Consider the following 15,776-nt stretch of genomic DNA (forward strand, 5'->3'; position numbering starts at 1 on the left):
CCCCCCCCCCCCCCCCCCCCCGTAAACTGTGAACAAAAGCATGATTCATAGAATGGATGTAGGTATTAGACTGGATGAATACTTCAAAGTTCATGGCGGGTGCTTCCTTTCAAATTGGAGTGTTAAAAGTAATAACCTAATATAGCAGAGAAATGCAGCAAACAATGAGAGTGCAGTTGACATGATCCCTATTCTCCATAGGCCATCAAAGCCAACTTCGCCAGAAATGCTGTTCTGCTTATCATATATTCAACACATATATCTAGAAAACATTTTGTCATGTTCCCAGAAAAAAGCCTTTTGTCCATGCTTCTCTTCAAAACAGAAGTAAACTAACAAAAAAATTTCTACCTGACAATGTTTACAAACTAAATCGGTGATCATTTGACCATACAATGTGCTCACCTCTCACAAACATATGACATTCACTGAGTCGAGTATACATCAGAACAATATTTGATGGAGCTTAGGTTCTATGTATTGATGGTATAAAAGATATTCACACAATCATGTTAAAAGGTAATTGTGATTAATCTATTTAATATATAAGCATTCATTGATAACCTACCATAAATTGGCAAGTAATGTGCTATAACAGCTTAAGTTAAATTACACTAACTAATGGTGTAAACCATTTGATATGAGTGCTTAAAGATACTACAGAAGAGCAAGGGTCAGAATATCATACCGTGGACTGAATCCCATCAGGCCAGCTACCAAACCGCCAATTCTGCACAATCAATTTCCCTTCCTGCAATTCCACATTTTTCCCAGTCACTGACCCATTAAATATACTAAATTCACCCCCTACCTCTTTACTAATCCTCGCATCGCTCCGTGAAAAGCCCTTCCATCTCCTCTCATCCATCAAAATCTCAAACAAATCCTTCGCTCTGCAATTGAACTTCTCCGTCATTGCAATCGTCTTAAACCCTTCCTTCTTCTTCTCCTCCTTCTTCACAACCTCTTTCACTGCAACTTTCTCCTTATCAACTGCACCTGCCCCCTTGGCAGAACCTGCGGTTTTGCTTACAACTTTCTTCGATTCGAGGTCGTCCTTAGCAGGACCACCTTTCGCCATAGCATTAACATAAACCTGAACTTGCTCGAAAACAAAAGGCTTCCCTTTTGCAATAAAAGCATCTTTTAATCTTTTCCCAATGGGACCCTCATCCCTAATTGTAACCCGAGCCTCAGGGTTTTCACCAGCATTCTCGTCGGATATATAAGGGATTTCGACAGTCCCTTCAGTTTTCAACAAACTTGTGCCGTCAGTGTCTTTCGCTTCACCTTCCCATGAAAGTACTAGACTTAATTCATAACCTGGAATTATCTTTCCCTTTCGAATATTAACGTACGCTTCTCCTTCGAGTTTTTCGAGCTTTTTCGTTCGGATATGGAGATTGCCTTCGCCGTTGAGGAGTGTTTGGTTTGAGAGTAGCTTGTTGAAGAAACTGCGAGACCATTCGAGACAATCGGTTTCGGACCAGTGCCAGTTGTGGACGTTTGTGCCGTCTGGACGGTCCTCCACGATCCATCTTTTGTCTCCTTCTCCCATTCGAGCCATTCTACGTTTATTAAGTGGCGGCGGAAAGCAGTTGAAGACGGCGGCGACTGTAAGAAGTGGACGGCGGCGACTGTAAGAAGTGGATCTGAGATGAGAATGTGTACGTGACGAAGTGCAATAGAGAGAAATACTAGTAGCAACGGTCTAGAGGGTTCTGAAAAAGGATGGATCTAGAAGTTGGACTTTTAAGGCCCAACATTTTTGGTATATACTCCATATTTCAGAAGGATCTAGAAGGCTCAATTTTTACGTTTTTTCCTTTTGCCGTGAGGCTATTATTACAAAGATTTATTAAGTTATATATGCGATAAGATTGTTGAAAACAAATTACTATATTGTTCTATTTTAATTATAATATTTATCAAGAGCTTTATCTATAATTATCTATAAATATTCTAATAATATAAATAATTTTTGTACCGTTAGTACTAAAACTTAAACCATTACTATAAGCTAAAATGTTGTTCACTTGTTTTCATAAAAGCATTTTTGAAAGAGGGAATTGCACATAAGTATAACTCACACATATACATTGCAATTAGGTCGCCTATATACTACTTTGCAAAGTTAATACTAGGGCAAGATTCATATTCAACTCCAATAGATTTTCGAAATCACCATTCTTTAAGCTTCTAATCCAATCTCTAAATCGATAACTGTGTTTCAAATATTACTGTAGTTCAATAAATCAAATCTACTTGGTTGGTAAAAATTGTAGATTTTTAAGGTATCTACATTGTTGAGCAAAATAAGTAGTCTTAAAATTCGAATCTGATTTTGAGAGAAATTTGGAGAGTGTGTTATTTAGATTTGTTAGAAATAGTCTAAGGAGGTAGTATATTAAATTCGAATTTATTTGCTAGAATTTGGATTGGTTTTGAACAAGAATTGCAAGTAAAAATCATGTAAGAAGTTTGTCTACATACGCTTATACACTTTTATACAATGTTATATACTTTTATACAAGGCGGGTACATTATGTATATAAGTATATAATATGTGTTTAGACACTCATATACACAAGCATATATTTTTATACACTACTATACAAAAACTGACTTCGTTTTCTTCCTCGAGCCTCTCTGTAATTTAACTCAAATCTAGTTCGAATCTACTCCGAATCACTTCATATTTAAGTTTTGAACTCCTCTTGATATTTTCAATTGATTAAAACAACACTCAACCCAAACAACTAATAAACTCAAAAAAATTAGATCTGAAATTTAACTCAGATCTGAAACTTTACTCAAATCAATTCAAATTTAAGTTTTTAAACTGCTCGAAGTGTTCATGGTTCTGTTTGGATCGGTTTTTCCCTAAAAAAAAATCAAACCAAGTAAGTCGGTTTTTCAAAATATTAGAACCAAACCAAACCAATTAAGTCAATTTTTTCTCGATTCGGTTTATGTCGGGTTTTGTCGGTTTTTCGGTTTTTTCGGTTTTTTGTCGGTTTTTTCTTAAATATAAGACATACACTACCAAACACATATTTCGGCGACCACATTTTCAACGTAACACTATCAAATCAATTGCCCTTTGAGAAATCTATTATTTACTAAAATATATTGATGATAATTGAATCAAATAGTGATGAATAATTTAAGGACTTAATTAAAAATATTTTTTTTAACATGAAATGGATTCTTACACTTAACAAAAGAAACTACCAATCAAACTATAATATAAAGGTAAAAAACTGTACTAAAAGTGCAAATGATTAACATTCACCATAAAATTTTTGAAACTTTGTATAAAAATATACATATATATAGGTGTAATAATAAATTTGAAATAGCTACTCCTATAGTCGGTTTGGTTCGGTTTTTTTCGGTTATTTTTTTATTAAAACCAAAACCAAACCAAATTTGATCGGTTTTTAAAACTCAAAACCAAAACCAAACCAAACCAAAAAGTTTCGGTTTGGTTCGATTTTTCGGATTTTTATGAACACCCCAACTCTTGACATTTTCAGTCAATTGGAACGTATTCAATTCAAACAACTAACAAAATTACCCTTTTAAGGCACCTTCAATTAATTTCTTTCTTTTTATTTTTGATTGATTTCGTTACTTTATTTTTCATTTTTTGTTTTGGTTTCCATACACTTATTTTTACCGAGGAATTGGGTAGAATATTTTTTGCTAAGTTCATCTTCAATGCTAAAAATATACATCCAAGCAGATGCTTGCTTTGTGACTGAACAACTTTTTTAGTTTCTCCAATTTTTACTTCCTTTTCTGATAGGATTCTTCAGTAACTTTTCTTGTTAAAGAGTATTCGAATCTGAAAAGAAAAGAAAGAAGCAGGAAAAGAAAAGCCATCCACAATTAGGGGTGTTCACGGTTTGACGGAAAATCGATCCAAACCGAAAACCGAACCAAACCGATTAAGTAAACCGATATTTTTTTTTGATTTGGATTGGTTTTGGTTTTAAATTTTAAAAACCGATAATATTTGGTTTGGTTTTGGTTCTATTTAAAAAACCAAAAAATAAACCGAACCAAACTGATTAATTATATACAAAATTTAATAATTATTTATATACAATATAATATCTTTTTGTTAATAATTTTAATTGTTATTTTGAATTTTGGTTTATCCTGTTATATCTTAAAATATTTTCTAAGCCCAAAACAATAGGATTCGACCAATTTTCTTTTCATTAATAGACTCTAATTCTCTAACCCTCCTCACATACTTTTGCCTAAAAGAAGAGTTAAAAAAAAATCATCACAAGAGTAAAGAAAGCACATTCAAATTGCGAGACAACAATGGCTAAAGCTTGAGAAAGCAAACTTTTAGTTTGTTTTTTGTTCATTCTTTTCATATAAACATGTAAATAAACTTTCAGTTCTCAAAGAAATATATAAAAAGCATAAATTTGGCCAATTATTTTCAGATTGTTGTCTAGCGTTGTTTTAATATTATCGACTTATCATTAGCTTACTAAGAACCGAAAAACCAAACCAAACCAACAACAATCAAACCGATGGTTTGTATTTAATTTGGTTTGGTTTTGGTTTTAAAATTTTAAAAACCGATTAAATTGGTTTGGTTTTGGTTTTAATCAAAAACCGACCAAACCGAACCGTGAACACCCCTATCCACAATGAAGGAGAAAAAGAAAGAAGAAAAAATAAAAATAAAAGTATTAGAAGTAGATCTTTAATATTGGGCTAAGGAATAAAAAAAGAAATCTTACATAAATATACCAAAAAATACTATTTACCAATAAATATTCATTTTAATCATGCTACCATAAATAGCCAAAAAGAAGTACCAATGATATACAACGTTCAAAAGACACAGGAAAAAAAGGACTTTTTTAATAAATATTATCACCGTTCGTTGAAAACACATAGATATGACAATATACAAAATTTGAGAAAGTTTGAAGATGAAGTAGACTAGTTTGAAGTCATAATTCATTATCAATGATATACAATATTTAAAAAAAATTAGGCAAAAAAGGATTTGTTTCAATGGGTATGACTGAAATTCATTGAAAACATATACATGAGGCGATATGCAAGATTTAAGCAAGGATGGAGGTGATTGGATTGGTTTGGTATCAAATTCATAATTAAAATCGAGCTTAAAAAATTCTTTTGTGACACATGTATCAAACATGTATCACGCATGTATCTCACACACATGTATACATGAATATACATATTATATACAGTGTGATACACATATCATCTTTTTTCATACTCATCTTATACTTCGAATTTTCAATTCAAACCACCTAAAAAACTCCACCAAATCTTCCCAAAAGTGAAATTCAAACTTTGTAAGATGTACCCGCTCTATCCAACAACACCCACTCAAAAATTAATAATTTGACATTTTTTGGTTACAAATAGCTAATTGGCTAATATTATAGCATTTGGATGATATTTGTAATATTTTATGAATTGTCCAATTTTATGATAACATACTTATAGGCGGACATAACTGATAATTTTCCTTAAAAAAGTTTAAGTTATATACAAAGTGGGCCAAACTAAATAAAAAGATAAAATATGGGCCAATTTTAGTACCATTGTTGTCTCAACTCTCAACTGATAGAATGATTAATTTTCTTTTCTTGTTGAAAGGGAATGGTATAATTATGTTTCTCTTAATTTTCGAATAATATTGTGTTAACTCTATAATCGCATAACAAATTTGAGAAATTTTTAAAACTTGCTAAGTGGGAAATCATTATTATAGTTAGTTAGTCCATAACACAATTTACAGACATTATCCAAAAGTTATTAAGTTCACAAATAAAATCTCATTTAGAACTTCTCAATCGCATTTAAAAAGTTTCTAATTAATAATGGATATCCCATAAGAAACATAAATAAAAGAGACAGAATCTTTCGTAGTTAGAGTACCTCATTAAGACAGTTTTGCTTATTCTCTGGCCCAATTTGCCATGAAATGAATGCTCACATAAGCCGCACATCGCAAAGTCTCAAATGCTTTAAGTTGAATTTTCTACAAGCTCATAACTCATATGGTGTAGGCGTAAAATTGATTATGTTGGTACATGGTAATAAACATAGTCGTAAATGAATAATGCATCTCCAGAATAGGAAATTAGCAATTTTGCTTGAGCAATCATCGATTTTTTTATTTTTTTTGGTTTCCCACCCGGTTTCCGGTACCCGCATTGGAGTCGACTATATCCGGATTCGCGCTGCGTAGGGCTCCTTTCTGGGGGAAGCGCTCCCTACCAAGGATTTTTCCATACCCAGGGCTCGAACTCGAGACCTCTGGTTAAGGGAGGAGCAGTCCCATCCACTGCACCACATCCTTTGGTGGTCCATCATCGATAACTATTTCGCAGAGTGTTCTATTTTTTCTCTCTACAATATCATTTTATTGTGGAGTATTAGGAATGGTCCAACTGATGAACAATTCCTTTTTCATCACAAAAGCTCGTCTAATATATAGGGCCAAAGCGTATTCATGGCCTCAATTGGTCTCTCAATACTTTTATTGATTCGCTTAATTGATCTTCAACCATGTTCACATGCTTCTTAAAGCAATTCATTGCCTTATATTTATTTGAAATCATATAGACATGACTGAAACGAGTAAAATCATTAATGAAAGTGATAAAATAAGAAGCTCCATGTCTTTCTTTCACATTCATAGGACCACAATTATTTGAATGAATCAATGCAACGAAATTTGGCTCTATTTTTATTTTCAAATAATGTACTATTAGCTTTTTTGTAGATTACATTCACAAGTGAGCTTATCCTCATGACTAAATTTTAACATGCCAAAGTTTACATTTTCCTCATGACTATGATAAGGCAAATATAAAAGGTTAACATGCAGATTAAAGGAAGAGTTAATTTCTCAAATGGTTACTCTACTTGATGAACTTTATTTTTTAAGTCCAATCAAGTCAACAATAAATTATTCTAATTGAGAGTAATATTAATTCGCCCAAAAATGGATCTAGTTGCACTTCACGCTCCAAGTTTTTTATGATTAAATTTATCTTTTTACCTAGCAAAGTCACTTTTCTTTGTTTTTAGGATAAAAAAAGGCAGTATATTATTTGTTTGTTTCTCCAAAAGTCATATACACCTGTAATGTCATAAACACCTATTAAGCTATGAGCTACATATCAAATAAAATCTCTTTGAGTCTAGTTTCCAGAACTTCAAACCGTTCGTCATTCTAACATTCTTACACGAAGTTATGACCATTTTATTAAAGGGTAAAAGCAGAGAAATTTGATTCCAAAGAGAATGTCTTGACTCGGTGCCCCGAGTGACACTCCGGGCGATGAGGTAGGCTAAAGTTAGGCCAACAAATACTGAAAATTGAGCCTATGAGCATCCCCTTACAAGGGGGTGCCACAGGATGTATTGGGTCATGCGGTAAGTGAAATTTTGGCCTGTGGGACTTTGAAAGGAGTAAAATAAAAAGGCACTTTGAGAAGAGTGAAATGTAGTTATTTCTATAGCATTTTAAAGTGGCTTTTAAGAGCAAAAACAACCTAGGGCTTCCTCGATCCACCCAAGATAAGATTGCTACCATGAATTCAAGTTAAAAATACTAGATTAACATCATCAAACACCTAAGAATTTCAAATTCCTAGGTTTTCATCAGGAATTGAGGGAGTTCTTCAAGACCCAAGACCTAGGATTTTTTAGAACAATAGCCAAAGTAATATTTTTGCTCTCAACTATTAAAGTTAGAAACTTTATAACATAGAATGACGTTTAGATCATAAAGGTGATGGAATTCATGTGTAAAATAACCGTTCATTGTAGATTTTCGAGAGGGTTGAATATAAAAATTTACTGATAAAGGTTCTTTACAGTTGATCCAGCTGAGTAGAAATAATGCTTTTGCTAAAGTTATCTTTTCATAAGATCATGCTATAAGTTATTATTAGACTGTACAGAATATTAATGTGGGGTTTTGATCGGGTCCAAGCCTACACTACTATTGAGTAGCGAGGGTGGTCGATGCAGTTTTAACCCAACTAGGTCGAGATCGAATCCACATGGAGTTAATGTTTGAAATTAGGTTTATATCTAAGCTAGATGCAGGCTTTGAGTCTAATTACACTTCCACACGTTTGGGTTTGATTTACTACTTCTAATTTTACTCTAAAGATTGCAATGATTGAATCTAAGGACAATATTTTTGTTGTTGTTTTTCAAGTGTTTAAAGAGACTAGGGTCGTGACTTCTACCTAGGTGGATATCTAACGGGTAGCAAAATTTAGGGCAAGCTTGATTAGTTGGGATCGTAATATAGCTATCACACCCGGGTACTCACTCTATACTTCTCGGTAGTTTGAGTGATTTTGCCCAATTTGGCTTTCTCAAGTCCAAATGGGTATTCATACAAATCAAGTGATACTATCTCAAGTAGGGTATTACTATCTGTAGGTTTAACCCTTTAATTGGGGCTATCAATTTCTTGAGTTCACCCCAATTCCTTGTTAGCCTAGTTGTTCTAGACTTAGTCCCTCTTTCTCAAGTAGAGACTAAGTCATAAAGGCATGAATCAATATTTGCAACCATTAATTCTATAGTTCTAGCAAGAACTAGGCTAAATATCACTATCTCATTCACATTCAAGCCCTAAAATCAAATACCCATTAAATACTCACACTAGGGTTGGGTCACAACCCTAGTTATGGGCTTAGATACTCATGGAAATAATAGAAATTAAAGATGAAATGAAGTTAAAATCCATAATATTAATTTATGGAATAAAAATCTAATATTAAGAAGTGAATCTAGTACAAAATTTCCGAAAATAGAATGCTCAGCCGTCTCACGTGCTCATCAAAAAACATAACATAGCCTAAAAATGACAACAAGTTCTATTTATACTAAGCTGAAAATATCTGACAAAATTGCCCCTGCGGAGGTTGTGCGGCCGCATAATTCTGAGTGCAGCCGCACTCTTGCTTTCGCGGCCGCATAATTCTGATGCGGTCCGTGTTTTTCTCTTTTGGAACTGGGTTGAGCTGAACTTTCGCGAACCGCATAATTCCAAGTATGACCGCGCTCCAGATTATGCGCCGCATAAAAGTGATGCGGTCTGCACTTGCTTGAGTTTGGCTTGAAATCAACTCTCTGATTCTTCATCTTACGGATCGCACAATTTCAATCGCCGCCGCACAAGGGACTTCCGCGGCCGCATATTTTTGGTGCAGTCCGCGCTCATCTTATAGCCTGAAGTTGCAACTCTCTGAATCTCCCTTATGCAAACCGCATAATTTTGATCGCGGCTGCACCATGGCTTTTGCGGCCGCACAATATTGGTGTGGTCCGCGCTTCAGGCTTCTTTGTCCAGTCTTTGTTTTGTTCAACTTTTGACTCCTTTGTGAGTTGGTTTTGATTCATTTGGCTCATTTTGAACAATTCCTGCAGGCAAGCACATTTTATTAGTTTCCGGGAATAACTTCAAATATTTTTGGCCAAAAATACAAGTAAAAGAGAGAAAATAATAGGTTAAAATCCCTACTTATCAACTCCCCCAAACTTAAGTTTTTGCTTGTCCTCAAGCAAATAAGGTAATTCCCACCTCCACTAAAACAAAAGGATATTTCAGCTGGCCTAAGGTGAATCAATCATGCATCAATTGAGACTAACAATTAACCTCAACACAAATGAATTATCAACAACACCATGTTTTTGAGTACCATAGTTCTAATGTGACACTAGAGCACCAAGAGTTGACTTAATTCACCAAGGAAGCTCGCTCTATTACGTAGGTCATTATACAACCCAAACTCCTCCTCCTCCTCATCTACTCTCCATAAACACATCTCACTTTAGAATGTGTTAGTTTGTATGAGTCCACCAAACAGTAGAGTACCTGATCCTCTATGAGGTTAAGTATAGAATGCTAATAAAAACTGTAAGTAAAGGAGTCAAGGGATTTTTACGTGGAAAAATCCCACACAAGGGGATCAAAAAACCACGACCTACACTTGTAGTCTTTTAACTTCACTAACTTGCGATCTCACTATTACAAGCCACTTTGCAATAACCCTATTACAAAGACTTCAACTAACTTGTGATGCTCTCACCACAAGCCACTTTATAACTCTCCTAGTTACAAAGGCTTTAAACTTATGACTAATCCTAGTCACAACATAAACTCAGAAGTTTACGGATTTCTGGTTTTCCTACGACAAAGCTTCTAAGAAAGCAAATTAGGAAATATAATGAAGAACAAATAACAAGATTACAACTCAACTATGGATATACATAAACTCTTTACGAAACTGATCCTTAGTGGATTTGTCTTCTTGTTCTTGATACACCAGTGACTTCAATGCTGGATGAACACTGTTATGCTTGAGAGAATATCACTGAATGCACAAGTGAATTGTTGTGTCTTGCACCAGGTTGTTATATCACAAAAGACATCACAATGGATAGTGATGTCAATTCATGGTACACGCTTCTTCCCAATGACAGGTGACTGCTGCACTATCTGATGCACAGTCACTTCTGTGTAATTGCGTTACAGTTGTGTAGTTGACTTGTACTTCTGTCAGAAATACTGAGGGATCAGGTCCCTGTTGTGTTCCTCTGTATAATGGTTGCGGACAGTCACTACTTGTTGTTACGTTCCAGCTGTACAGTTGACTTGTACTTCTGTCAGAGAACCCTAAGGGACCAGGTCCCTGTTGTGTTCCTCTTTATAATAGTTGCGGACGCTCACTGACTTGTACTTCTGTCGGAGAACCCTAAGGGACCAGATCACCAGGTCCATGTTGTGTTCCTCCTTGTGGTTGTTCATTCATTTGCTGGAGATCAGACTGGACATTATTCATTTGAAATGTATACCACGTGGGTCAGGTTCTCTATCTGGTTCTTTACAATAAGTTTGTTAGATCATCAAAACATAAGAAACATAAGGCAAAGACATTGAAAACCCATCAATTTCCCCCTTTTTGATGATGACAAACTTAGGCATTGATAGTATTTGATTAGAGCAAAAACAACCAGATAAGCTACCAGAAACTATGCAAGTTCCCCCTGACCGTTAGCTTTTGATTCCCCCTTAATCTCAGATCCCCCAAAAACAACCAGATAAGCTACCAGAAACTTCACAAGTTCCCCCTGAATCTCAGATCCCCCTTTATTTTCCCCCCTTTTGGCATCATTAAAAAGAAACACAAGCAGATCATTAGCATAAAGAAGTCTAACACAGCTAACTCATACCACATATGTGCACACAGCATGACAGAAAAGAGAAGCCAGAGGAAAACAACATTGTACATGCAAAAAGAGGAGCTGTTTCATTAATATTAACAATGGACTGAGCAAGACAGGAGCAATAATGGTGAATTCCAGCATGCCATCACAAAAAAAGGCAAACAAAAAGAAAACAATAGCCACAAAATGTTAGAGCAGAAATAGCTGGACACGGATAGGATCCTAGGGGACACTAGAAGGAGGAGGCTTGGAAGAAGAGGCAGCAATGGTTTTGAGAACCAGGTCCAGTCGAGCATTTGCAGACAGTTGTTCTTCAAGTAATTGTGCCCGAAGTTTATCATTTTCCTTTGTCAATCGGGCAACTTCTTCATTAACAGAATCAGGTCCTTTAACTGCTTGACTGAGCTGAGTCTCCAGTATGTCATTTAGAGCCCTCAACCTTCTGATCTCTTCAGAAGCTACATTTTGAGCGTTGATCAGCTGAGAAATGGTCGAGATGCTTCCACCAACTCTTTCTACACATTCACATTCTTCTAAAGTAGTCTTAGAGAAGGTTTGCTTGTGTGTGCCCACTCTGGGATTCCCCAAGGGAACCTTGTAGAATCTGAACATCTGAGTGAGGAGAAAGCCATATGGTAACCCATGATTGCCACCTTTAAAGTTTGCCACATTTTGCATGTGATCTATCATGATTGCCGGCAGATTGATTGGGACAAACTCATCAAGCGATTCCATTAAGACCATATCCGACTTTGTATCAATAGACCGCCTCTCAAAACGAGGTAAGAGTACCTTATTGACCAATTCAAAGAGAAGCTGATATTCAGAAAGTAATACCTTCTTATGCACCTGTTCCCCCTGCTGAATAGCTTGCTCTTTCATGATTGCTCTCCTAAAGTTGACACCACAAACACCTTTGACTGAGGACATCCCTTCACATGGGATTCTGAGAACCTTTCCCAAAGCTGAGGACATCCCTTCACTGGGCATTGTCCTCAGAGCACCAGGTTCTCTAACAGTTTCTCGTTTTCATTTGCTAGATCCCTCAATAGACTTTCCTTTCCAGCTTACTAACCCCACAGTATCATCTTCAGACATGGCTTGCTCAACTTGACTCTTTTTAGACTTGCCGCTGCCCTTCACAAATCCACCATTTTGTTTCTCAATAGTTTCATCGGAAGCTTTATCCATAGACTTTTGAGCTTTCATAGATTGTTGCACTAAGGAAACAGGTTCCTCTAGAGCATTTTTGTCAGTCCCACTTTCTGGAACACTCTTGTCAGTAACAAATTCCCCTTGATTCATCAACCTCTTTTTCCTTGTCTTAACACTCCTCCTACTTTTCTGTACTATAGACTCAAAACCTTATTTCTATTGTGACCTGATAGTGGGTGAGTTGGAGGAGGATTCTAAGAGCTTAGGATGATCAGGAGGTGCAGAAGTGGGTTTGCCTGGAAGAGAATCAGGTTCTTCAGTAGGTTTTTCTAGGAACGTCTCATGAGCCAAAGACTCGAGGAGTACTATGGTTCTTACATCGCTTAGGAATGGAGTGTCTTCCCCCTGATACTCAGACGAGAGATATGCTCATTCATTCATCAACTTTCAGCAGCGATAGCCATGATGTTATGCGCTGCTTCCTTTTTTGGTGACTTTGTGAGAGTTACTAAGTCCAAAATGTGGAGTTCAGATATTGATCAGGATCATCCTCAGAGACATCTGACACTTGAGAGGTAAATCCCCCTGAGTGTTCTTTGATGAGATCGGAGAAGTGACGAGACATAGAGTTCTCAATACATGGTAGAAAAACAGGGTTTGTCAAAAAAGGAAAGACTGTAAGGAAAAGAGGAGGTACCAGGTGTGGATGCAGTAGTATTAGAAGGAGTGGAAGAGTGAATCTCTAGGGATGATTTTAAGGGTGATAGGGAAGTAGGGGTGGTGTTAACGGTGGGAGAAGGAAGCGATCTTTCGATAGCCATTATAGAAGTATTTGGAAAACAAGCAGAGTGAGAGAGAGAGATGAAGAGAGGATCACAACTATACAGAAGAGATGAAGGTTCATGACTTGCTGTGAGGGAGAGTAAAGTTTTATTGGAAAGAGAACTAATGATTAGAAGAGAGAGAGACGGGTTCTGAATAGTTTTTGAAAACGGCGGTAGGTTTGTGGGAAAACGTTATCGTGTAGAGGGAATGAAGGGATTTGAAAGACAAGACATGTCATGCAGACTTTGAAAAGTTGGATGATGTGGCAGTTGAGTTAATTATGTTAACATTTTGAGACGGCATGCAGAGAAAAAACACATTACTACTAACCTGTGGTACAGGAACCTGATGCCCGAACAATTTTTTTGAAAAAGATTTTGGCAGCACTTCTTTTGCAGTTCATAACTGTACCTTTAGCTTTTATGATCATCATGCGTGTTTACCTGCAACGGTATCGATGTGAGTTAGGCTTGGTCAGAAAACACTTTAGCTAATTTCACCTGAAGGTGTTTCGCATATCCAACTGATGGTGAATCAGGTTCCCGTTGAACTCTCATGACCCCATCTTCACCTTGTTTCTTCCAGAATATTCTCTACCCAAGGCTTTGGTGAAGACATCTGGAATTTGGTCTTCTGTTCTGCAAGACTCTCAAAAGATAATGCCACCCCTCAATGTGCTTGGTCCTCTTGTTTTGCAATCTTCAGTTGTTGATGAGGCAATTGAGTTTTGCTTCCTTGTCTCTCAAGGAGTGAGACATGATCATGACAAGTGGACCACTCCATAAGTGCCCTTTTTTCTGTATATAAGCTAACCTGCATAGTCAACCATTAGCTTACTAAATAAGATTAAGCTGTTACCTGCAGGGTGATACAGGACCAGGTCCTGTGTTCCCTCAAGATAACTCAAGACTTCTTTTGACAGCCTTCAAGTATGATTCCTTGGGACTTGAGTTTGGGTTCTATTTCTCAAAGGGAAATACAGAAGGGACTGGGAAGAAAAGACACAGATTTCTGATTTCTTATTCAAGTTCAGAATGAAGGGGAGTGATTGTGTTATCAGGTGGATGGGAGATTTTGAGTTTCCAGTTTGAGACTGAGGTTTGCTTTGTAGGGAACTTGGGAGGTTAATTTGATTTTCCTATACTCTTTGTTTTGTTGCTTGTGGAGCGCCATGAACTGCATCTCCGCTCTTTCTTCAGCCTCAGTGGTAGTAAGTGAAGTACCAGGTTCCATGTGAGAGATGGAGGATGATGTTGCATTGTCTTTCACATGTTTCCTTCATCTTACTCATCATGTCATCCTCCCTATTTGAAACCTCAGATTTTTCCCAGGGACCAGAGATGGTTCATTATTTTGAACATCAGTGTCTCTTCCTTGGTTAGAAGAAGGTGTCTTGTTGAATACCCCATGAGCACTACCTTCCACTCAATGTGCCCTTTGTTGTAGACTTAGTGGCCTTTGCTTTGTGGAGAGTATCCCAGGAGGATTCCTTCGTCGCCTTTTTGCATCAAATTTCCCGAGTTGGTCCTTCCCATTGTTGAGAAGATGGCATCTTTATTCAAAAGGTCCTCAGATGAGTTGCCTTTGATTTTCTTCCATTTGGCAACTCATAGAGGGTTTTGTCCATGAGGGACCTGATCATATACCTGTTTGCTGGTTAGCATGCATGTGGTTACTGCGTTAGCTCAGATATTTCTGGCGATTCCATTATTGATGAGCATTGTTCATGCCGTGTCTTCCAGACTCATGTTCTTTCCTTTTAACAACACAATTTTGCTGAGGAGACCTTGGTGCTGAGGAGTTGTGTGTGATCCCAATTTTGTTACAGGCTTATCAAGTTTGGCGTTGTTTACTTCTGTCCAGTGGTTGGATCTGATCTATTCTCCTTCAATTTTGTCTTCACTTGAATCTTCTTGACAGGGACCATTAATACCTCAAGAGACTCCTCCTTTGTTTTGTGAACCAGTGTCCAGGTGAATCTTGAGTTTGGAAGACCACGGACCAGGTCCTTCTGACTCAATTTACTCGGAGGTGAGAGGCTTGCATGCACCAATCTTTCTTACCAAAGTTGCAACTTCAACCATCTCATACCACCAGCTTATGGAGATTCATAGTCAACAAAGAGGATGTTCTTGTTTCCTTTGTCCACTGAGACCACTTTGGCCATTTATCAGATTGGTAACTGTGCACACTTCTTGATAAGAACTCTACCTTGTTCCCTCTATCACAGATTTGAGAAACACTCAGGAGACAGTACTATAGGCCATTCACATAGTACACGTTCCCAGCTGAGTGACAAAGAACCTTTTCAACTTTGCATTCACCGAGAATGTACCCTCTCCTTCCCTTTTAAGGATACATTCCCTTCCTGCAGGGCTTTCAGTGAGGAGAAATCCATGATGCTTTCAGTTACGTACTTTGAGCATCCACTGTCCATAGTCCATTGCAGTTCGCTTCCTCTCACTGTTACCTGCACATGCAAATCAAAGGTTAGATTTAGGAATCCAAACTAGTTTGGGTCCCTT

The 15,776-nt window shown here is 36.8% G+C and overlaps 1 protein-coding gene across 1 annotated transcript in view; it reads right to left on the bottom strand.

Annotated features, from left to right (window-relative positions):
* Positions 1-1,747, bottom strand: part of LOC109207808 (activator of 90 kDa heat shock protein ATPase homolog) — a 2,516-nt gene extending 769 nt beyond the window's left edge. Inside the window, exon 1 of the mRNA XM_019370799.1 lies at positions 689-1,747. Within this exon, the coding sequence (XP_019226344.1) occupies positions 689-1,567 (879 nt within the window). The 5' untranslated portion in view covers positions 1,568-1,747. The remainder of the gene's footprint in view (positions 1-688) is intronic.
* Positions 1,748-15,776: the final 14,029 nt, after the last annotated feature.

Source organism: Nicotiana attenuata, unplaced genomic scaffold (assembly GCF_001879085.1).
Source record: "Nicotiana attenuata strain UT unplaced genomic scaffold, NIATTr2, whole genome shotgun sequence".
NCBI lineage: Eukaryota > Viridiplantae > Streptophyta > Magnoliopsida > Solanales > Solanaceae > Nicotiana > Nicotiana attenuata.